Below are 25,768 nucleotides of genomic sequence, written 5' to 3'. Positions count from 1 at the left end.
TTTCCTTTAAAAAATTAACAATCTAACCAAGTTTTCATATCTGTTTTCAATTTTATTTCTAATTTTGGGTATTCGAGATTTTTTCTTTTTTTGGTCTTATGGAGGATCTATTTTAATGTCTTTTAAGAACAGATTCTTGGGTTTATTTATCAATTCATTGCTTTTCTAGTCACTATTTCATTAATTTTTACATTTATTAATTGCTCCTTTCTGCTTGCCTCAGCTTTATTTCAGTGTTTTTCTTCCCTAAATTTTTGAGTGGAATGCTTGACTTACATTGAAGTTATGAATTTCCTTCTGCATACAGCTTTCATCATAAACTATAGGTTTAATAGTAAGTGTTTTCATAATAATTTTAAAAATACATGCTGCAATGAAATCTTGGTTTCTTCTTGGACCCAGCTGCAGTTTAAGAGTAGTGTTAACATTTCCAGATGTTACGGTTTTACTCATTTCTATTTTTGTTATTATTTTGTTTTTCTTTCACTGTGATCTGAGAATGTGGTCTGTGCTATTTCAGCTTCCTGGAATTCATCAAGGATTTCTTTGTGGCCAATTATACGATTAACTTTTGTAAAAGTCACACAGGCATTTGAAAGCAGGTGTATGGTCTGCTTTCAGGATTTAGAGTTCAACATTAGATCAAAATTAAGGACTCATTCCTCTATTTTTACATACCTTTCTGTCTACCTACCTTCCATGTGCTAAGAGAAGTCTCCTACTCCTGTCATATTTCTGGGGATGTAGTTTTCAAAAGAGCTGCTGTTCTAGTCTCCTGACGCCTCCTGGTGTTGGCGTCTCCCCTTCCCAAGCCCCAGGCCCACCCTGCTGAGCCCCTAAATACTAATGTGGGGCCTCCAGGAGCCTCTGTTGCATTTAATGCTCCCACCTTGATTTTAGCTCAGATCATCATAGTATGGCCTTCTGCTTTCTTTTACTTTCAAACTGAGTTACTTTTTTAGATGATTGTTCTGTATGAAGCCAAAATATTTCACAACCAGCAAGGGGCAATTAGAAAGGGCACTATTTCTATATCTCTCACAGATCTGAACCAGACAATACTGGCTGAATCCAATTTCAGAATCTTTATCAAAATCAATCTGGGAATTTTTCTAAAATCCAATTTGGCAATCTTTCTTTATTATTAGGTAAATGTACCCCATTTACATTTATGATCATAACTGATGTGTCAGATCTTAATATGGTTATCTTACTTTCCTATTTAAAATTTCCTTAAAAAATAAATAAAATTTCCTTGATTTTTCAATATTTTCCTATATAATGTACATTTTGTCTCTTGTTTGCTTTTGTTCTCCCCATCTGGTACTTTGGAAAGAAACAAATATAGAGTTCTTTTTCTTTTCATTTGATCAACAGCATACCTAAACATAGTATAAATTTGTTTCTACAAGTAACTATCAGAAATACAAATCTTCCGATTCAAAGGAGTGAACTAGTTCATGAAATGGAAAAAAAAAAAAAAAAAAAAAAAAAGCAAGCTCCAGCCCTTCCTTAACATGAGGGCTGCTACCTTTCCCAGTGGTATAAGTACAATCATAGAGTCATAGCAAACAACACATGACACATGGGTCATCTTCTCTCCAAAGAAGAGGCAAAAGAAGAATTATAAATAATTTTTTAAAAGGCAATTTTCCAATGATTAGTGAAAACTCCTAGTGTTGATTTATATAGTGTGTGTGTGTGTGTGTGTGTGTGTGTGTGAGAGAGAGAGAGAGCGAGAGAGAGAGAGAGGAGGAAAGCACGTAGATTTAAAAATATATAGTGGGCTTATAGAAGCAACGGTTTTCAAATTTTATAAGGTGCCTCTGGAAAGAAAAGGAGATGGGCAGATCAACAATAAATGAAAGAAATGTTGAAGTTAAGAAAATCATACCGCTGACATTTACATTTCTTATTAGCCATATTTTATTAAAGTTTTTTTTTTTAAACCTATAAACAAGATAGGTCTTTTTTTTTTTTTTAAGATAGGTCTTGATAAGTAATTCCTGATACAAAAATTTCAGTTAGGATGGTTCATATGTTCCTCTTTTAATAATTTTCAATTATACACTAAGAAAAACAATCCTCAAATTGTTAGAGAGCAAATAAAATTACCAAGAAGTAAAGACCCTTCCATAGGTTTTTAAAAGAATTAAACATACCAATTCTAGCCATGTGACACTCAAAATAGAACTTGCATAGTTGAGACTGGGCTTCTTTTTAACAGATCAGAGTTCAAAAGCAGAAACGATGAGAAAGGAATAGGATGCTTGAGTCTCTTTCCTGACTCTGCGAGGCGCGATTCGAGGATTAGGAAACCGCGCACGTCCTTACCTAGAAGTGCCACCAGGGTTAGCAGAATCACCATGTGCTTCATTCCCTTTCTCTTGTGGAAATACAGCAGAGTGCAGAAAATTAATATTTCTAAAATCTAGAAATGAAAAAGATGTAAAGAGTAAGCTGTAAATTATTTTATGCGAAGTCTTCAGAATGCCACACTTCTCTTTCTGATTTTGTGAGATCTGAGGATGCCTGGCGTTCCTAAGGACAATCATAAACATACAAGAACAACATAAAGAGCCTCAGCCATCCAGACCCAGAGCTCTCCCCTCACCTATATGCCAGTGACCCTGAGATGGGCCACTCCAGTCTCTTTTATCCAACTATCTTCTAGGCATCTCCCTATGCGTGTTTCATAGCCATATCACACAAATATGGGCAATGCTAAACTCCTGAGTGCCTTCCTTTCCTACCTGTGCCTCCTGGGGCCTTCACCTACACCAAAGAATGGCATCAATACATACCTCGTTGCACCAGCTGGTAACTCCTTCCTTTCCCCGACTCCCTGTCACCTTCTCTCTAACCACTGCAAGAGTTTCCATTTTGTCTCTGATTCTACTCTTGCCTCTACCATCCAGCCATTAAGCAGCCAGAGGAATCATTTCAAAGCAGAATTTGAATAATGACATATGACATTCGTAGAGAACATATATGATACACACATAAGGTATTTACATAGTGTGACAAGTAGTCACATGCCCTGCATCCAGCCAGAGACAGAGAACCTACCACAGCCTTTGAAGTCTCCTGCACACCTCTCCCCAGTTGTACTCTCCTCCTTCTAGGATCCCTCCAGCAACAACTACAAAGAATTTTTGTGTATACTTGTCACTTTCTTTATAGTTTACTACCTTTTATGTGTTCTCAAATAGCACCCTGTTTATTTTTGCATATGTTCGGACTTCATACATGCAGAATCATACTTGTTTTCACTTCCTGGCTTTTCACAGTGCACTGTTTATGAGGTCTGTCCAGGATGATACATGTAGTAGAAATATATGTTAAATCCAGTCATTCTTTTGCTCAGACCTCCTATGGTTTCCTATCCCACTAAGAATAAAATCCAGGATGGCCCACATGATCCAGCCACAGAAGGCCTCTCCCCCCACCCTGCCCAGTTCTCTGCAGAGCTCAGATGGCACCTGCCTTTGGGGCCCCTGCACTAGCTACTGGAGTTGCTTGGAATACTCCTTCCCCGATCTCCCTACAATGGCTCCTTCCAATCACTCCAATTTCAGCTTAAAGATCACCTCTTCCAAGATGTCTTCTCTGACTACTCTGACTTAATAGAGCCACCCCTCATCTACTGTAGAGCATTTTATCGTCATCTGGACTATTTCCTGTTCATCCATTTATGTGTTTCTTTTCGGTCTCTCTGACCGGCACACCGGTTCTGTGAGAACGCGGACCTTATCTGTCCTCTTCACCATGGTCTTCAGTGCTGGGACACTGTCGGTCACCCAATACGTATTTATGGAATTAATGAATAAATTACACTTCATATTTATTATGAGCAACTTGCTGAAAAACAGACCTAATGTCTAATAAACTGAGTGTTCAATAAATATTAATTGACTGAATGTCTAAAATTTTCCTACCCTTAAGAAAACTCTAATGTAGTTTTGAGTTCTCAATTTTATTTTTGTTTTAACGTTTTTTCTTTTTTGAAGTCCTTAAGATAACCTGAAGCAAAGCTATCTTTTTTTTTTTTTCAAGAAGGCAGGATCCCTGGACTGAAATCATAAATATGAATGTTTACTTTTCTGATGTCAGACAAGTAAAAACACCACCGCTATTTTTTTTTTTTTTTAAGTACTAGAATTAGGGACCTCACTACATTTAGGTCTGCATTTTACTTGGAGCCCCCTCTAAATCAACATAAATCTCTACTGTTTCAGTTCAAGGTTTGCTTGTTTTTTTTTGTTTTTTGTTTTTCCCTTTAATCCTCTGTAGGCACGGAAAGCAGCAGGACCATATCTTCCTCATTTAAAAACCTTTCATCTCATATGGGAGATTAAGTCATTCCTCAGTCTTTTCCTGGTTAATTAAACTAATTACTTTAACTTTTTCTTATAGGACTTATTTGCCAGGCCTTTAATTTAATCAAATCATGCTGCAAAAGCTATTAAACTCCTATCATTTTGCCTTCCCCAAAACTGCCATCAAAACGTTGGATGTCTCAATGTCTGTACAGATCACCAACTGTTAACAGAAATATCCCTGTTGGCTTCATCCGCCCCCTTCAACCGCAGGCTTCCATTTCTCACGTGATATGATCACAAACGACTCACAGCAGAGTTAGGGACCCCATATTCGTTGCTGGAGAGAAGGAGGATCTTCCTGCCCTAACGCACAGAGTGTATTAGTTAAATCTATTAGCAAGAGGATGATTACTTTTGGGAGGAGGTGGGGGAAAACGAGGGTGGTTATCAGTTCAAATATCACATATGACATTTTTCCAAATTCCATCTCTGTGGCTCCAAATAAATAAAACATGAGCTCCTGTGACTCAGAATGACTGTAGCTGCCCTATGTTCTGTCTTGTTGCAAGAGGTCATGGAGCTCCCAGGAATAAAATATTCAAGCGGCATGAATTCATGCTAGTTTTTTTTCCTGCACGCAACATTTTTCCCCCCTCTCTGAAAATACCAATATTAAAGCAGCTGTGATTTCCACAGGCTGGTGAGACCCAGGAGGAGGCTGCTTTGCTGATCGCTACCTCAGAGGTCAGAGATAACAATAGCACTGACAGCAGGCTTACCACTTGCTAAACTTGCATTAATTTGTTGAATCCTCACAACTCCAGGAGGCGGGTACTATTATCCCCATTTGACAGAAGAGGAAACCAAGGCTTAGAGGGGTTAAGTGATGTAGGTCTGGTACACAGAATAATGGCCTCCCAAAGATGCCCGCGTTCTAATCTCTGTAACTTGTGTGTACGTTACTCTCCGTGGCCAAGGGGCCTTGGATACGTGAGTAAGGCTACGGACCTTGAGATGGGGGAGATTATCCAAGTGAGTTTGAAGTAATCGTATGAGTCCTAACAAGCAGAGAAACTTCCCAGGCCTGGTCAGAGAGAGAGGTAACGTGAGAAAGAATAGAAGCAAGGAATGTTCGTGGTCTCAAGCCGCTGGGAAAGGCAAGGAAACGGATTCTCTTCCAGAGGCACTAGCAAGGAATATGGCCCTGCCAATACCTTGATTTTAGTCCAGTGAGACCCACGCTGGACTTCTGACCTTCAAAACTAAGACGATAAATCTGTATTGTTTTAAGATACTAAGCTTGTGACAATTTGTTACGGAGGTAAGAGGAAACTAACTGAGGTTTTGGTATCTGACATCTTTCCAGGGGAATAGAATCTTCGGGATGAATTTTCTGAGTTGACTCTGGGCTTTCTGCATGGATTCTCTAATCTCATTAGATTTAAAGGCACTCACCTCCTCGTTTTCGGCAGTGAAAAGAGCACTGGCCAATGGGATGATGTGACAAAAGAGAGACACAAAATCACACCACTGGGTGCCCCACTTGCAGTACAAAAATCTGACCCCATGTTTACCTCATCTTCTCTCACCAAGTCCTTTCTTGAAAGTCAAGACTTTGAGAAGACTTCCTTGGGGGGGAAGAAGAAAGAGCTCTGCCAAGGCTCTCCTTAGGATCAAGTGAGGACAAAGATGTGATCCTCAGTGGTCAGCTTTTACTAATTCTGCATAGAGGGGTCTGTACTGAAATGGACTGGAGCGTGCACCCTGGAGGTGGGCTCCCTGGTTTTGAATTCTGGTTCTGCCACTTAGTACTTATGGGACCTTGGACAAATTATCTGCCTCAGTTTCCCGATCTACTGCAGAGGAAAAGGACAGAAGGGAGTCAGAGCTCCGCACAGAGCTCGGCCTGCTCCGTAAGCGGGGCCTACAGCTACTGTTCACGTGCAAGTGCTGTATGTATTCCGACGGCAAAGCAAATGAACCTCATGAGATACAGAGTGACGTCTGTGGGAAACAGCTCTTTTTCCCTTCAGGTTTTTGACACCTGGTGGTGGGTTCTGAAGCAACTCTGCTGGAAAGGCTGACTTAATAATAATCAACTTCAGGGTCTAGAATTACCCCAAACAACAGGGTTTCGCCGCTGCTTCTGCGGATTTAGTTTTTTGTCCGGTGGAGGGAAAGTGAGCACCATGGAGATTATTTTGTGAAGGATCTTATGTTCATGACCCAAGTTTCCGCCCAAATGCTCTGCTGGAAAGTCTGGGTGGGCAAAAGGGCCACAACCAAGCCAGCCAAAGAACACGAAGTAAATGAGGGTCAGGGCCGAATTTCCTCATGCCGGCTCTGCATCCCGCATAGATGGGTGTCACTCAACCAAAGGTTGAGGTCCTTCGAGGAAAGGACACCATGGTCGGCAAGTCTGTTCCCTTCCTAAAGGACTTCTGGCTTTGAATATGTTAACAGAGGTGAATCTCTCAGACAGGGCCATGTTATACAGCCGCTTCCCTAGCAAGTTTAAGCTCCAACATGAACTTGTTTTTGGTTTTTGACAAAGCAGCGGGTGGGGCCGCCCATCTATGAATACAGGCCGGGAAAGGCCATGTTAGTGGGTGAGCAGAGGATGCGTCATTCTTCCCTGGCCAGTTGACACCGGGCTTCCCAAATCCTCTTCCTTCCAGAAAAAGAATGAGCTCAGAGGATAGGCTCCTGGGCTCTTGTTTCTGAGGCTTCCAGCTCGTGCATGCCTGAAAGGTAACCTGGACATCCACCTGGGACAGGTAAGCCCACGAATCAAGGAGATGCTATCGGCCTGCTGGGTTACGATTTTATGGTCCCCTTTCAAGAAATGGAAAACTTATCCAGACTTTAAAATATTTTTACTAATGGTATTAGTTATTTGATCCGTCCTGAAAAGCACTTCAGGTACTGCATTTATCCTTGGTGTAATCCAAGAACAGCTAGATGAATGACACTTCAAAGAAGAGCCTTAATGGCCATAATTATGATCTTTGCAGTCATGGTTGGGAGAAACAGCACAGAGACTGCCACCTCCAAGGATTAAATATTAATTACTTCAATGCTTAACAGATTCAAATCCAACTTCAGCTCAAGATCTTAGCATATAATTGATAACTTCTAGAGCCTTTAGAGATGCAACATATAATGGATTAAAATTCCAAATTAAGATAACGTAGATAATTCCCTTTAGAATCTACAGCCAATAGAGTTATTCAAATGTGACTTTATTGGGGCACCTGGGTGGCTCAGTGGATTAAGCCTCTGCCTTCGGCTCAGGTCATGATCTCAGGGTCCTGGGATCAGGCCCTGCATCAGTCTCTCTGTTCAGCAGGGAGCCTGCTTCCCCCTCTCTCTCTGCCTACTTGTGATCTTTCTCTCTCTCTCAAATAGATAAATAAAATCTTTTAAAAAAATTAAATCAAATGTGACTTTATTACAGATTTATTTTATACTATCTTATAAATATCTGAAATTAGTTACATTTTTGGGTGACATTTACTTTCAAATATACTTTCATTATTTTATAGGAATACGGGCCTCTCCCAGGACTCTAAAATCCCTGTTACAGGAATTCTTTTCTAGACCCTGGGTGTCTAATCAGTTGAATGAATTAGTGAATAAATGAATGAATGAATTTAAGAGTTGACTTTGGAAAGCTGCAAAAAATGCAAGTAATGCCAGAGGCTTTTTTTAAAAATGGAAATTTAAGGTTTAATAAAAATTGGTTTGTTCTTTTCAATGTTTCCTCTGTTATTAAAACAATACAAGATATGTCATCATCAAACAAGGCTGTTTATTCAGGAAATTAAGTCTTGATGCAACTTTAATCTCCAAAGGATTCAACTCAAGCTATTCATTTTCTGGTCACAGAGTATGTGACCCTTTTCTTACTGGCTTAAGAATTTGTTTTGCCTTGTAGGCAAAGAATAATAACACATTAGTAGGACTTCAAGTCTAGGCTACTATGAAACACTTGATAAGTGCTTCTAGAGCCTTGGATTTGATTGATGAAATCTGTTCAAAGGTTAGGTCTTGTGGATAAGCAGGAGGATTACAATGGGGCAGAGGGGAGGCACAAAGTGTGATAGGCCCAGGGAAGGCTAATCTGAGCTGGAAAGTCTAATCCTAAAGGTTGATGGAGAGCAGGAGGAAGGGAAGGCTTCTAATACAAAAAAGAAGAGAGTCCAGGGGAGAAGATATTGAGTTCAATTTTTGAGATGATACATTTGAGGAACCTATGAGACCTCCAGGCAGGATGAGTAATAAGTGGACAGATGAGAATATAGATCTGCAACTCAGAAGAGGACTGGGAAAGAGGTGTAGATCTGGATTTAGAGGTCTTCCTATAGGATGATGGGGTTGGCAATGGGATCACCCAAGAAAACCCTGGAAGAGTATGTAGCGTGAATAGATTAAGAGTGACTGGCACAAGAGAAGGAGGTTCCCACCAAGAGTATGGGATGGATGGTCAGAGAGGAAGAGGAGAAATAGGGAAAACAAACAGAGAAAGCTAGGAAAGAGAGGGGGTCAAGGAGATGTTGGGTCATGAGTAAATGCCGCACAAGGTTCAAGAAGAAGCAGAACCAAAAAAGCAATTCCACTTGGCAATTCGTGGGTGCGGGGGGAAATCTACCAGATTAAAATGAGTGAAGAGTGACCAGGAGCTGGGAAAGCAGAGGGGAGAGTGGAATGAGGGGAAACAGGACAGTTTAAGACAGAATGTGTAAAGATGAGGATTTTTAAATGATTTTTTTTTAAAGCAGAGAAACCCAAGTATCTTTGTTGAGTAAGAAAGGAGCGTAGTGGGAGGCTAGAAAGAGAAAACACCTGTAAGCATTTGTGTTCCAGTGGTCAGAATTCTATATCAGAGATGGCAAGATACATAGAATTCGTGTCACACAGACTAAAGACTGTCAGATAATAATGTAGTGCCACATAGTCTCCACTGTAATATTCTGGGTTACAGTTAGAATGAACTTCACAAAAAAAACATGTCCCTACAAATCCCAATGTCACATCTAGAACAATAGGTGTATGAAGTAGGGTCATATGAGTTTCCTGTTACAGTGGCAGAGGACTAGACAGATAGCTTTTTGAAGTCTCTTCTAATCCTAAAGATGTGTGATTCTCTGTGCTTTGATTCTTTTTGTTGAATTCACAATTATTTTACTAATATGGTTCTTGGTTAAATGCTCACGTTGTCTACCCCAGTTTTCTTCTCACCACCTGCCCTTCCTGAACATACTGATTCTTCACCCTAAACCAACTTCTGTAACAAGTTACACACCAACTACCTCTAGCACATCCTCTCTATACCCACTGAATACAATCACTGAGTCAAATAAAATACCCCAATTAGTGCCTTCAAATTTCTACATCAGCTCATTCCATTCTTTCTTTTACACATCTCCCAGTATTATCCTACTGCTGTCTACTTCTCCCCAGACAACCTGTTGCATTGGTCTCAATGAATTCTTTTTTGGAAGAAAATCTCTATCTCGAATAAAAGTCAGCGAAGTTAAATGTGTCTTCAGGCATTTCCCTTTGACCTAGGAAGAGAGTTTTTTGGGTTTGTTTTTTACTTTGAGTTGTCCTAAAACATGCTGCTCTGGAATTTGCTGGATTAAATATTGTGGAAATTGTTTCAGTGACAAGTCACCCCCAGGAATAGGATACTCAGGAAACTGCGGGTGTTCTATTGTTGATTTAGTGTCTCAAATACTTTGGTCTTGGTCAAATATATTTACAATTTAATGAGATTATTAATGCTGAGAAGACAAGACTTTATTCATTTGCTAACATCTGCATTACCAGTGGCCTAGATAATATAACTTCTGGGATAGTAAAATGTTTAAGATTCTTACCACATAGATCAGGAACTGCCAGCCAACAAAGTAATACTGGACTGTTCTTGCAGAGATAGACTGATTTCTATCTGGAGCAAAGTTCACCAATAAATATGTTCCCGCAAATGCCAATGTCATACCTTTAAATAAAATTGAAAAGACAAACCAAGTTGAAAAGGGATATTTGAGCTTTTCATCAATGCAAATATTACTTGCAGACTGAGAATTACTTATAAAACTGCCTATAGTCCCTCCCTATTAAAATACGATGCATCAGGGGCACCTTGGTGGCTCAGTTGTTAAGTGTCTGCCTTCGGCTCAGGTCATGAACCCAGGGTCCTAGGATGGAGCCCCACATCAGGCTCCCTGCTTGACAGGAAGCCTGCTTCTCCCCTCCCTCTGTTTGTGCTCCCTCTCTTGCTGTGTCTCTCTCTCTCTCTCTCTGTCAAATAAATAAATAAAATCTTAAAAAAAATAAAATAAAATACGATTCATCAAGCCATCCCTAGCTAGCATCGTGCATTCACTTGATGGCATTGTCTTTAAAAGGAGGATAAGGGCCAGGGAAAGGATGGGGTAGGGCATAACTTCTGATTTTTCTTTGTTGTTCCAGATGAATCCTAGCCTCTTCAGAAAACCTTTCTCAAAGATGGGAAAGATCAGAACACGTGCATTTGGACACATGAAAACATATGCAAGCTGGTTGTTTGTTTCTATGTGGACCAGTAAGTACATGATAGATCTAGATCCATCAGAGCCCAGAGAGTGGGGAAGTCCACCACTTGATGACCTGATAATCTACTCTGCACTTCCTCATCTTTGAAGCCTTTACACACACACACACACACACACACACACACACACACACACGATTTTACACTTTGAAACTGGTAAAAGATCCCCTTCATTCATCACTGCCATGTTTTGAAGTCCTTTTAGCAGAAATAATAAAGGTGAGTGTTGGCTTTGCTAAAAGATATATTTCATCCCATGTAGAATCTAGAATTCTAGGGGTAACTTAGTAAAATATCCACATTATAAACCTATGTAAAGAAATGTGTTACTGTCATCCCTTTCACAGTACTTAATGGAAAGGAATCTGTGTGGAAAGAGGGGTCACGTAAAGACGAGTAAGGGGGTCCTTGACATTCCAAATAACACTGAAAACTGCTTATTTATTAATAATTGGCAGAGAAAAACTGAGGAAAGTAGCATTTTTCAGACAGCACCCTTGAAAACCGAATTCAACTTGTTTCATCACTAAGGTCAGCATTGCTGTGTGTGTAATTTACAACCAGCATTGACTCCAACCTGAAGCAATCTGTTTTATTTATAAAATCGCATAACTGGAAGACACCAACTTCCTGCTCCTCTTAACCAGTGATTTAGGGTTTTGAACTCTTATTTCTGAGAACAAACAGCCTTTGGCTTTTCACAAAAGCTAGATGATAGCTTTCAAGGTATTGTAGAAGCTATAAAATAAGCTTCCTCTAATGTAAGAGCTTACTCTGTAATACTTATGAAGGCAGAAATTATACACAAAAAATTTTTTTTCACTTCAATACTATTTTGTTATTTTTTTAGCATTGTTATTCCCCCCCGAATGCATTTTCCCCCGAATACATTCCCCCCTGAATACATAAATGAACAGCTCACACATCTTCACGTTTGTCCAGCATATTCCTTCGTATACACAAAATTTTAAAAGCTACTTCTACTGAGAATTTTAAAAATGAAAAAATCCAATATATATTATTAAGCATTGCAATAAAAGGAAAATAATAAACTTTGCAGGTACCCAAGAACTTGGGCAAAACTACTGGTCAGCCCCACCTTTTCTTTGGAAAAGAAAAACAGATCTTATAATTGTTCAATATTAGGTTGCTAGGAGGATGGGATTCTAAAAAACAAAACAAAACAAAACAAAAAAACCCCCCAGATTTCTAAACTTGGTATAGTGATGTAGAATAAATGGACTGAATACAATTTGGATTCAATTCAAATCTTGGAGACTTCCAAGCTTTCTTTTGTGAAATCCAAATTTCTTATTTTTATTGAGATCCTCTGCCAGTGATTTTTTAAAAAATCTCCACTAACTGTATCTAGTGTCCTTACATTTCTTTATTTTTAAATTTAGTTTTGATTGGGTAACATGAGCATATGGTAAAAAATTCAAAAGACACACAAGGGTGGTGAGTAAAAAGGTAAATCTCTCGTACACCCTCATGGCCCACTAGTTCCCCTCCTGGAAGTTAATACTGCCACCAATTCTTTGATTTCCCTTTTCAGAGGTGTTTTACACTGGTGTGTGAGAGAGGGCACATGTTTGAGTTTTCTACACAAATGGCAGCATATTGCATACACTCTTCTGTACCTTGCTTTTGTTCTATGTAGCAGAACATCCTGGAGAACATTTCACATCAGTGTATCTAGGGCAGCCTCATTCCTTTTAAATCAGCATGATGTCCCATTCTCTGGAGGGAGTGTTATTTAACTTAACTTTCCTACAGGGTCCCTGTTTCCCATCTGCTTCCACATTTGCATACTCTGCCCATTTCTACCAATGTAGATCTTCAGTGTGTTTCAAAACTCCTTGAAAACAAATAAAATGACTCACGATTTTGCAATTATACTTTTAAAATCCTTCTGCATGTGCATTATATCACCGGAGCCCCATGTCACTGTGGGTCTACTTAATGACTCTAGGGCAGATCAGTAGGTCACCCATTGTTTCTTCTTAGTAACTTTAATTTCAGCTTCCTCTGACAATTACAGAGGTAGTTCCAGAGAACGGCTGTTACATGTTTGTTTACGGGGTGTCGTTTGTATTTGTCTGTGTGACTCAAATCCTTTATGGATCATGTGCCCAGGTTTCCTGAGTGTTTAAAAGTGTTGAAGATGCTCATTAGCAGCTTCTTATATAAATTTCCTTAAAATGCATTTATACCCCATATTTTTCTAAAAGTGGCATGAGATGTCTTTTCCTAATATTTTTATTTCAGTAAAGCCACAAATATTCTTTCATTGGAAAAACACAGGTCTCCCTACATTAGAAAACTTGCTAGTTTACCTTCTACTGGTCCGTTTGCCCAAGAGAGTCATCTGGAAACATTAAGATACTCAAGGAGGGGAAGCTGCACTTGGTCTGCTCTTTGCCCACATAAATGATTAAATTCCAGGTCAAAACTTGGATCATGAAAGTCTAAACCACGCTGAAACTGCCCCCACAGAATTTAAATTTCACTGCTGCTTGCCGGCTAGAAAGGCTTAGGCATGTTATTTATCTCTCTGTGACTTAGTCTCTTCCTCTCCAGGTACAAATTAATTGCCACACCTGCTAGATTCCAGGAATTTGGTTGGACAAGAAGAGCTGACTGGATTTGAAGGTTCACCTGGAGGCCTGATGTGACAGAGGGCGCTGACACAGAGCTACCTCAGGATACTGACCACTCGGAGTCCAAAACTATCTCAGTTACGCTTAAAATTTAATTGAGCATTGGCAGCTCTTTCTGGGTCCCGTCCTGCGCTATCGTGAAAGCACCTTTTTGCTTGAGGCAGGTCTGAAACCAAAAGAGCCAATCTGTTCTCTCAACCAGAAATGACGTTTTTTTTTTGGCCAGCTCAGTATTCTCAATACTGGCCCTTACCCAAGCTGACCATTTGGTGTGGGAGAAGGAAGGAAAGAGATGGTCCTCATGTCACTATTAATCTCTTGACATTCTATCTGGGGAAACAATTTATAGGTCACTTGAAGTAATCAAGTTACTGGTCTCTGGAGAGTACTGATGAATTGACTTTTTTTTTTTTTTAACGATGATACTATCTGGATTTATGTCAACTAGGATCTCACATTCTATTGGATTTAGTACTTTTGATGACTAAGGGAGAGGAGAGGGGAAAGTACTATATAGGTTTTGGCTGATTGAAGGTGAGAGAAATCTGGAGCTTTTTAAAGGAAAAATAATCATTAAAATAATTTAAAGTTATTAGTCCACTAAGAATCAGAGCACAGTCCAAAGCCTGTCATTGAGTTAATAATAGTTGGCAATTCCTTTCAGACATAGCTTTTGTGAGGTCATTTTTTGAGGCTAGTGGTGAAAAGCTTCATAGCCACAGAGCAACATTTGGCAATAAATTAGTTCAGCTTGTTTCCACATGGCCCCCAAATCTTCATTTGTTCCATCATGAAAAACAAACTTTCATTTGCTTGAAGCAGGGAAAAATAAATTATTTTCTTTTGCACATTTTGAGAATTTAATTTTTAGCATGCTTGTATGTTAATCTTATTTATTTATTTATTTATTTTTAAAGCCACTAACTACTCTTTTCCCTGTTTGGTTTTAGTCTCTGTAAAGAAAAAAAAAAAAAAGCCTGCATTTTTAGCTCTTTATAGAGAGAGCAAAATTTTCTCAAGGCAACAGCAATACAGACCCAAAGAAAATACCTGTGACTTAGCAGATTACTGAGTGAGGTTAGGGAGAAGTCCTTTTCCCCTAGTCTGAAGTGGGTTATTGCATTTCAGGTCACGATAATGTTGTGACATTGCTGTGGGAGGTGTGGGTATGGGATGGATGGCTCCCTTGTTTCTTCTTCCTACACCACTAAAGTTAAGAATCGATCACTTGTAATTTCAGTATGAAACGAATGTGACATCAGTTATACAGCCCTACTTAAAAAGCATTAAATTAGGAAAGCAAAAATACCCAACGGGAATTGTGGAAAATGTTAGTTGGATTACTAAAGTTTGCAAAGGTATCTTAATCAAGGTTTCCTCCGATGAACCACAGGAAGACATGTAGGGGTGGGGATTGAGGTAGCAGTGATAACGGTCATAACAGGGAGCGCTTACTATGTGACAGGCTCTGTTCTAAGAGTTCTGCTTCTGTGAACGCATTTAATCCTACAGAGTAGGTAATATCATCTTCATTTGAAAGGTGAGGAGAAAGAGGAGATTAAGTAACTTCAAAAGGTCACACAGCTCTCTGTCACTAGAGACTCACCCTTAGCCATCACGTTATGGTTGTATCAGACTGCCACTATTAGAATACTAGTCTACCACTCACTGGTTACAGGACCTTGGGCAAGTTAGTTAACCTCTCTAAGTATCAGCTCTGTAGATAGGTTGCTCCTACATTTAAATGAGATAGTTCATGTAAAACACTAATAGCACCTAGGAAGAGGAACTATTCAATAAATGTTAGCTCTTCTCAAAATAAGACAAATTAGCAAAGAATCAAAGAGTTAATAGAGGCTTAATTCTTTATATTATCGTTGTCTTTTGGTATATGTGTATATGTGTGTGTTTGTGTTTCTTATTGCCAATATTACATTTTTAGTATTACCTCTCAGGAATGAAGTTGATCGCAGAAATGATGACAATTATAGTAACAAGGCTTTATGTTTCTCAACGTGCTTATACAAATTATCCAATTTGATCCTTTGAATAGTCTTCTGTATTTGTCAACAAACTGAGGCCCAGGGAAGTTACGTAGTATTACGTGGCCACATGGTTGACAGAAAAAGTTGAATCCAGATTTGAACCTATGAAAGTGAGTTTAATTTATACCCTTTGATGTTGAGCTAGTTTTAGTAATGTTTTGTTGGTCTTGGGATTTCCAAGTACATAAGCAAATCATCTGCACACATTGATATTTCTAATTCTTCCTTTTCCATAGTTGTGACTTGATTTTTTTCCCTAAGCTGATTGGCAGCAGTTAGAGTGCAGAATTAAATAGAAACTTACCCTGCCTTTGTACACCTTTGTTAATACTTCTCATGTTAGTTCCTCTGCACATCACCCTCCAAATGCTTAGGAATGGCCCATGGCTGTCCTATCCGGCCAGCAGAACTGACTGAAATGTTCCCGCTCTAAAACGTCCTCTCTGAGTTTCTCAGCTAGAGTAACCTCTATTTATTTTAAGCCAGTGGTTCTCAACTGGGGCTGATTCCGTCCCCCAGGGGACATTTGGCAACATGTGACGTCATTTTTGGTTGCCGTAACGAGGGCAGACGGTGCTAGTGGCATCTGACGGGTAAAGGCGAGGAGGGATGCCGCTGAACACCCTGAAATGCACAGGCCAGCCCCCCGCAGTGAAGAATTCTCCAGCCTAAAATGGCAGCCGTGCTGAGGTTGAGAAACCCTCTTCTAAACTAAAGCTTCAAGGCATTAGGACACATATTATTTTCTGCTTTTAAAAAACTTACTACTGTATACATTTTATCATTGACTGTATTATTTGAGGGCAGAGATGCCATTGCCATCATCTTTTTATCGCCAATGTTCACAATAATTAGCAAGTCTGCCTACATATCCACCTGTACTACCTCATTAAATACCTCAGCTTCATTTAAACTTAAGTAATCGTTAACTACAAAAGATGACATATGTTAGATAAAATGATTTAGTTTTCTGGAGACATTTGTTAAATGAGAAAAGTGATTCAGGACCTAATTTTTTTAATTTGTAAAACTCAGACAAATGCTCATTCTCCTTTCTGATTCCATGCCTCTTCCCCAAATGATTCCATAAGCCATGATATATTTAAAAAAGAGTACAGAACAATAATATATGTGAAGAGATACAATGCACATATGAGTGTATTTGGGAAAACATTGTAATTATGACAAATCTGATGATGTTGACTAAAAACTCTATTAGCAGAATCAAACCAAGGAGGAAGAAGAAGTGGAAACACGTTCAAGACACTGGGCTCAAGGGAAACACAATCAGGGAAAACGAATTCTCAACATACCAACACTGGTGTCACATTTAAAGCTCAGATTTTACAAAAAATCTGATCTCCTTGGAAGTGAGCACACATTGCCTTTATTTAAAGTGCCTAAAGTATCATATTTGTTATTGGATGTCAGCAGCAATTCAGAGAGCATTTTGTCAAAGAAGAAAATATGAAGTTCCAGAACTCTTCTCACAAGGGATATTTCCAATAAGAAGAGGAAGACACAACCAACACATGATGGGTTTGCTATATAAGAACAATCTTTCTGTCAGGAAGGCTACTGTTCTTTTCCACTAGTAGCTGTATTTCTAAATAAAATTTTGAAGGGGAATGTTCTGTGTTACTTTTGGAAAGAGCAAAATACAAATTAGGTAGTTAATTGGTGCATCTGATTTTTGTGTGGTTTTCATTTTTATGCAGTTCTTCCATGTAACAGTCGAACAAATACAGCCTTTGAAGTGGAGTTCCTCTATTAGGTAACACAGATGTTTTCTTGGATTTTATTGTGCTCATGAAAATTTCATAACATTCATAATAATAGTAATGTAAAATAATAATTCACTGTGGCCAACAGCATGAGCAGCGGGCACAATGACAACTGAACTATTTCATGAGAAGGAGCAGAAGGCAGCTCCAGGAAAACACCATTCATCTCCAGATTTATCCATTTCAGTAATTTGTCCCCAGTTTTTAATGCACCTATTTTTTTATGGATAGTATTATTTGTTTCCTGATTAAGCAGTGCTACAATTACATGAATTAACCAATTACTTACCTAGTAAATCTGAAGCTCTTAAGTTTTCTTTCAGAAACATAACAGAAATAATGGCACTACCTAGAAAGAAAATGGCCATTAGTGGCTTTTCCAATATAAAAACATACATTATGCGGTGCCATTTGAAAGGAGTTAAGCACTTTGCGTCTTATACCTGGACTAGCTATGTCCTGGTCAGAGACACCCAGTAGCTGTGGCTGTGAAAACAACTTTTCCCCCCTTGTGCTTGAGGATACATAGAAACTGGCCTGGTTTACAATGGACCAAGGACATTGGCTGAGATAGTGCCCTGCAGACAGCAATGGCATAATAAAAGCTTACGAAGTAACTAAATGAATAAATGGAAGGAAAGAAGGAAAGAAGGAAGGAAGGAAGGAAGGAAGGAAGAAAGAAAGAGAAAGAAGAGAGAGAGGGAGGGAGGGAGGAAGAGAGGGAGGGAGTCAGGGATGGAGGCAGAAAGAGCGAGAAGAGATGGAACAAAAGAGTGGAAGAAAGAAAGTTTTAACTTTAAATCTACACCAGACTGAAACTCATGATTTGCCTTCATCTCCTCTGATAATTCCTATTCTAATGTTACCTCTAAGGAGCCCCAGAATCCTAGGACTCCTTCCATCCCCCCTGTTCACACCACACATCCAACAGGATCTCGGGTTTGCTGGATCTGAATTTCACCATCTGTCCAGCCCATCCCCTTTTCTTCAGTCCAGTGTCCCTCCCTGGGCTGCTCAGGCCAGCTTCACCTCAGGCTCAGACCTCAGTCTCCTACCACTTTACTCACCACATTTGTTCTTGATCTCTTTTATATTCTATACCCATCCTTACTCAAATCATCAGAATTCCCAGAAACACTGTTTAGTTTCATTCTAAAGGACTTTCATTTGTGTTATCCCCTTTGCAACTCTGCCTCCATTCTTGTGACCAGCTCTGGACTCAAGGATCACCTCTGGATTCCCCTAGACCCAGGTGACCAAACCACCCTTTTGTGTAATTACCCCCTGCAATATAGCTTTCTTATTACACCGAAGCTTTATTTGCCTATCTCCCCTCAAAGACCATCAGTTCCTTTGACTCTGAGATATGTCTTCTTCTAAGATCTCCTGGGTCTACCTAGCACACAAAGAAGAGAGTTTGTGGGATCTCTGCCCTGCTATTTGCTGGCCCTCATGGCATAAGATCCTCTTTCCCATGACTGATGCTACTGAACCCTCAAACTTCAGTGAGCCATGACCTTCTACTATGGCATCAGGTTATACAGGATATGTTGAATCTCTTTGAGTTTCCTCTCATGGAGCCATTCCTCTGTGAGTAGAGGCTTGGGAAAATCCAAACTTGCAATAATACAAAATAATACACAATATAATTTGTATTTAAATTTTTAAGTTAAATACAAATTTAATTAAATTTGGGGGAGGGGCAGAGGGAGAGGAAGAGGGAGAATCTTAAGTAGGCTCCACACCCAACATGGAGCCCAATGTAGGGCTTATCTCACGACCCTGAGATCACGACCTGAGCCAAGGTCAAGAGTAGGATGCTTAACCAATGAAGTCAACCAGGCGCCCCTGTATTTTAAATTTTTAACAGAAATTGTTAGCGATGTTTTTAAGTTTATTTTTTAAAGTAAAAATATACAGAAGAAAAGTCATCATAAAAATAACTCATCATCTAGAGAAAACTGCTGTTAATATGTTGGCGTGTTTATTTTACCTTAGCTGAGATAAAATTGTAATGCAAATTTTTTTTCAGTTTCCTTAGTTGTCATATTATTACACTTGCCATGTCATTTAAAATTCTATATAGATAGAAATTTTAATGAGTCTGTATAATAATTCATTAAATCAGTTAAATTTGAATATCACTATATCTGGTATTCTAACAACTGATTTAAAACAAAATAAAACCACACCAGAAACCCCCATTCAAGATAAGCTGGGATTCTCTCATGTTTTCTCCATCTTTTTCTCAACTAGCTCTCTTATTCAAGCTGAGCTATGTCCTTGCAAACTTCTCCTGGGCGAGTTATTTATTGGAATGGATGTTTTACACAGAATAAACAGAGCATGGAAAACATTCGCCAAGAATGAATTTAATTGGGTGGTGTGGCTTACAAACACTAAAGCAATGTTTTTCATACAGACACATAGCCCATTATATTAAGAATTGAGTTTGGGACAGGTGTAAAAACATCGGAAAATTTTCCATTTCATATTTGAACCAAAATAATTCAGGGAAACTAGTTTCATACGTTAGGGAATTAGAGAAGGTATAAAAACCAAGACCCCATTCCCATCCCATCATTGACTCCCTGTGTGATTACATAAGGAATGTGTCCAAGTAGAGAGAGGTAGATTGATAAAAAATAGGTGAAGAGTCACTACTAACACATACCACAAGCATTCCATGACAACAATCCTTAAGACGACTGTCTCGCAGCAAATGAGTCCAGGGAGAAGGGAGACATGGCTTACCCGGAATGGGGACAACTTAGAGCTGGCGAGAAATACAGAGACAATGTACTCCAGGTCCTAAACATGGTATTTGGAAGGTAGGTCCACAGAAGTGGTCTGTTTATTCATTGATCCATTCATTTAACAAACATTTGTATTATAGCACAATTGGAACCAAAGCTCACATTTCCTTAACCCTGGTCCTGGGCTCTTGCACGGACACTACACTCCATTGCCTCCCTGGAAGGTAGAACAGCATTGCTCTTCTCTTCTTGCTGCTAAACCAGTTTCGTAAATAATTTCACTTTTAGAAGGGATGGGGGAATTGCTCTGTAGGGGACAATTTCATTGCTAACAAGGGACAGGATTGGTAACAATAAATTTGAAATATACCATAGGCATGAAATGATATCAATTGCCATAAAAGTTGTCAGTGTTTTATGAACATCAATATGCTACTTTTACTCTCTGAAAGATCTTATGTCTAATATACTTCTGTACTCATTTTTTGTTTAAGAGAATGTGAGCTTTTCTACAAAATTGTTAGATGAAAGAATAAGATTTTTAGTTTTATTTATCTAGCAAAGGAAGTGATAAAAAAGAACATTCTGTTAAGAAACACTCACAATTCATTTATCTTTCAAAATATGGTTAAAATGAGAGCTGTGCTGTGCAAAAAGACAGTATCTGAGCAACAGCTCATAACATGACTTCTAAGTGGAGCAGTAAATTTTTAAAATGAGAAAAAATAAATAACCTGAAATGTGCCATATACATATTTGCAATCAGAGATTTGTCAAGCTCAACCCTGTCTTGTTGCTGCTGTAACAATCACCACTGCCTAGTAAACACCTAGGAAGAGGAAAGAACTACTCTGCTTTTACTCCTATAGTAAAAGTTAATATTCGGAAATAAAGCATTTCAAGACCAATAGTTTAAAAAGCATTAACACAGAGCACAGTTGTGAATTAAACAGATTTGTACTAAGTATGATTAAACTATAGTAACTACTGAGCATTCACTTCAGCACTCATGGTTTTGTGTAGATTTTTGACTGGGGGCGTATTTGGGCAGAGGTTCAAGAACCCTTTTCCGTTCTGGCCCTCGTATGGATGCAGACTGAAACAGAGTGCTCACAGACAAGTCTACACAGAGTGTATCTGTGGGCACTTGGGGCTAAATTCATGACACGGTGTCACACAGGGACTCCAGAGCCAGACACTGAATCTAAATGAGCATAATGCATTAAAAAAGAAAAAGTGAGAGGTAGCATTTGTAAGATAATATACCAAAATTTAAACAGTGGTTATATAGAACTTATGGTGGGAAAAAAAAAGACAGCAGGAATATTTTCTGTAAGGGGAAAAAATAAGAAAGCTTCTAGAACTTTCTCTGGTACAAAATGGTGTTCCCATGAGGCATTTTATTAATGTATTCACTAGGCCTTAAAGTTCTAATGCTTCACTGTCAGGAAGACTCTCAACAATTATCATAGGACAGTCAACTATTCTATTTTTAGCCATTCAGGTGTCACTCAGATCAGCAATCAGAATGGAGGTCTTTGGGGCACCTGGGTGGCTCAGTGGGTTAAAGCCTCTGCCTTTGGCTCAGGTCATGATCCCAGGGTCCTGGGATCGAGCCCCGCATCGGGCTCTCTGCTCAGCGGGGAGCCTGCTTCCCCTTCTCTCTCTCTGCCTGCCTCTCTGCCTAGTTGTGACCTCTCTCTCTCTGTCAAATAAATAAAAAATATCTTTAAAAAAAATTAAAAAAAAAAAGAATAGAGGTCCTTTCTGGTCAAGGTTGACACGCAGAAGCTTACATGAGGGAATTCTGATTCAGGTTACCAGATGAAAACAGATTAAGGCCAAGCAAGATTCTGGTGGCTTCTGCTGAACCAAGTCTAGATGTGGGGGAGGGTGCCAGTTCCAGCAGTAGCCACGTGCCCTGGTGCTGAGCTTCATAACGCTCCCTGAAATGAACGCCAAGTTTGTCTTTTCTCTGCCTCCTCTATGACATCTCAGAGACTTGGTCCAAGGACTGGCTGTTATTTTAGAAGAGTTATTTCACTTAACGTGGTCAAGGGTTGACGCTCTAAGATCCATCGCAGGCCACAAGTGAAAGAAAAACATAACTATAAAATAATCTGGGGCATGGGAATTCAGAAAGGTCATATGAACTTGATTTGGGTTTCTTCTGTAATAGCCATCCTAGGGATTAATAAATCAGAAGTTAAGCATCATATTTCTATGTTAACAATAAAAATCATAGGTAGATTTTCACAGGTGAGTTTAGATCTCTGTGTCTGCAGAAGAGAGAACTGAGGACTCCATTTTTACATTTATATGTGTAATTTTAGCTCTTGTTTTCTAAATATTTTATTTATTTATTTGACAGAGAGAGAGAGATCACAAGTAGGCAGAGAGGCAGGCAGAGAGAGAGAGAGGAGGAAGCAGGCTCCCTGCCAAGCAGAGAGTCCAGTGTGGGGCTCGATCCCAGGACCCTGAGATCATGACCTGAGCCGAAGGCAGAGGCTTAACCCACTGCGCCAGCCTGGCACCCCTTAACTCTCTTTTTACTAAAGGTTTAACAGTACAGAAGAGTTTGTTTACTATTTAATGTGTCATACTATGGCACTTAAAAATATTTTGTTCACATTTACTACTTCTCATTTTTACCCTTTATGACAACTTCATTTTTAAAATCTTTTAAAATACTTTATAATTGACAGACATTACAATATAATGATTTGATATTTGTATTTGGGTTTTTCCCTCTTTTTCTAAATTTTATGTATTTATTTGAGGGGGAGAGCGTGCACACACGAGTGGGGGAGGGGGAGACGGAGAAGCAGATGCTCTGCTGCTCAGGGAGCCCAAAGTGGGGCTTGATCGCAGGACCCAGGGATCATGACCTGAGTGGAAGGCAGATGTTTGACTGACTGAGCCACCCAGGCACCCATGGTTTTTTGTTTTTGTTTTTATTTTTTATTGAAGTATAACTACATACAGTGTTATATTAGTTTCAGGGACACAATGTAATGATTCAACAATTCTGCACATTTCTCAGAGCTCATCAAGGTTAGTGTACTCTTTTAAAATTTAATTTTTTGAGTATAGCTGACACACAATCTTACATTAGTTTAGGTGTACAACTCAGGGATTTGACAGGCTTATACATTATGCTATGTTCACCCCAAGTGTAGCTACCATCTGTCCTTTTACTTCATTATTACAATAAACACTATATTCCTTATGTTGTGATTTTTACTCTCATGTCTTACTCATTTCATAACTGGAAACCCACGTCTCCAGCTCTTTTTCACCCATTTTGCCCAACCCCCACTCCCTCCCCTCAGAACCACCAGTTTGTTCTCCCTATGTATAGGCCTGATTCTGCTTGTTCTTTGTTTATGCATTTTGTTTTTTTTAGATTCTACTTGTGGGGATTCCCTTAAGTATCCCTAAAAATATTGAGCATCTTTTCATGTCTGTTGGCCATCTGTATGTCTTCTTCAGAAAAATGTCTATTCAGATCCTCTGCCTATTTTTTAGTTGGATTGTTGGGGCTATGGTTGTTGAGTTCTGTATACATTTTGGATATTAACCCTTTATTGGATATATCATTTGCAAGTATCTTCTCTCATTCGGTAGGTTGCCTTTTTGTTTTGTTGATGGTTTCTTTCACTGGGCAAAAGCTTTGTTTTTTATGTAGTCCAAACAGTTTATTTTTGCTTTTGTTTCTCTTGCTTTAGAAGACATAACTAGAAAATTTCTTCTACAGCTGATGTCAGAGAAATTACTGCCCATGTTTTCTGGTAGGATTTTTATGGTTTCAGGTTTTACACTTAGGGTCTTTAATCCATTTTGAGTTTATTTCTGTGCGTGGTGTCGGAAAGGCGTCCAATTTCTTTCTCTTACATGCAGCTGTTCAGTTTCCCCAGCACCATTTGTTGAAAAGACTGTATATTCCTGCCTCCTTTTCATAGATTAATTGACCATATAAGCATGGGTTTATTTCTGGACTTTCTGTTCTGTCCCATTGATTGATGTGTCCTTTTTTTGTGCCAGTGCCATGCTGTTTTGATGACTACAGCTTTGAGTATATCTTGAAATTTGGGACTGTGATCCCTCCAGCTTTGTCTTTCTCTCTCAAGACTGCTTTGTTTTTTAGGTTCTTTTGTGGCTCCATACAAATGTTGGGATAATTTATTCTAGGTCTATGAAAAATGCTGGTATTTTGATAAGGATTGCATTACTTCTGTCGATATTCGACAGATTGCAAAATGAACGCCACATTAAGTCCAGTTACCAACAGTCACCAAATATAATTACAGAATATTTTTTTCTTATAATGAGAACTTTTAAAATTTACTCTTAACAACTTTTAAATATGCAATGCAGTTTTATTAGCTATAGTTGCCACGGTGTATGTTACATTCCATGACTTATTTATTTTATAACTAGAACTTTGTACCTTTTGACTCCCTTCACCCATTTCACCCCCCTGCCCCTAGCAACCACCAGTCTGTTCTCTGTATCTATAAGCTTGGTTTTTTGTTTTTTTTTTTTTTTTTTAGATTTCACATAGAAGTGAGATCATATGGTATTAGTCTTTCTTTGACTTATTTCACTTAGCACAATGCCCTCAAGGTCCATCCATGTTGTCACAAATGATAAGATTTCATTCTTTTTCATGGTTGAATAATATTCCATTGTGTATTGATACCTTATTTTTCTTTATTAACCCACTGATAGACACCTGGATTATTTCTGCATCTTACTTATTGTAAATAATCCTGCAATGAACATGGGAGTGCATTTATCTTTTAAAGTCACTGTTTTTGTTTCTTTAGATAAATACCCAGAAGTGGAATTGCTGGATAATATGGTAACTCTATTTTTAAGTTTTGAGGAATCTCCATATTGTTTTCCAAAGTGACTACACCAATTTACCTTATCACCAATACTGCACAAGTGTTCTTTTTTCCCCCACATCCTGCCAACACTTGTTACTTCTTATCTTTTGATGACAGCCATTCTAACAGGTCAGGTGATACCGCACTGTGGTTTTGATTTGCCATCCCCTACTGATTAATGATGTTCAGCATCTTTTTATGTGCTTGTTGGGAATCTGCATGTTTTCTTTGAAAAGAGTCTATTCAGATCCTGTGCCCATTTTAAAATTGGGTCATTTGTTGTTTTTGCTATTGAGTTATGTGACTTCTTTATGTATTTTGGATGCTAATGCCTCATTAGATATATAGTTTGCAAGTATTTTCTCCCTTTGAGTAGCTCGCATCTTCATTTTCTTGATAGTTTCCTTTGCTGTGCAGAAGCTTTTTAGTTTGACGTAGTCCCAGCTGTTCATTTTTGCTTTTGTTGCCTTTGCTTTTGGTGTCGAATCAAAAAAAAACATGCCAAGCCCAGTGTCAAGGGGTTTACTGTCTACATTTTCTTCTAGGAGTTTCATAGTTTCAGGTCTTAGATTCAAGTCTTTAATCCATTTTGAGTTAATTTTTGTGTAAAATAGTGGACGAGTTTCATTCTTCTGCATGTGCCTGTGCAGTGTTCCCAACACCATTTGTTGATGAGACTGGCCTTTCTGCAATGTATATTCTTGGTTTCTT

The 25,768-nt window shown here is 38.9% G+C and overlaps 1 protein-coding gene across 2 annotated transcripts in view; it reads right to left on the bottom strand.

The window, feature by feature from the left end:
- NIPAL2 (NIPA like domain containing 2) overlaps positions 1 to 25,768 on the bottom strand; it is a 70,307-nt gene that overhangs the window by 14,341 nt on the left and 30,198 nt on the right. For both annotated transcript variants that reach the window (XM_032858623.1, XM_032858624.1), the window contains exons 4-6: positions 17,699 to 17,758; positions 10,205 to 10,326; positions 2,335 to 2,431 (exon numbers count right to left, since the gene is read on the bottom strand). In XM_032858623.1, the coding sequence (XP_032714514.1) occupies positions 2,335 to 2,431; positions 10,205 to 10,326; positions 17,699 to 17,758 (279 nt within the window). The remainder of the gene's footprint in view (positions 1 to 2,334; positions 2,432 to 10,204; positions 10,327 to 17,698; positions 17,759 to 25,768) is intronic.

The sequence above is a fragment of the Lontra canadensis genome, unplaced genomic scaffold (assembly GCF_010015895.1).
Source record: "Lontra canadensis isolate GAN:19392208 unplaced genomic scaffold, GSC_riverotter_1.0 scaffold15, whole genome shotgun sequence".
NCBI lineage: Eukaryota > Metazoa > Chordata > Mammalia > Carnivora > Mustelidae > Lontra > Lontra canadensis.
The sequence above is the reverse complement of the archived record's forward strand: the minus strand, read 5'-3'. Positions and strand labels throughout refer to the sequence as shown.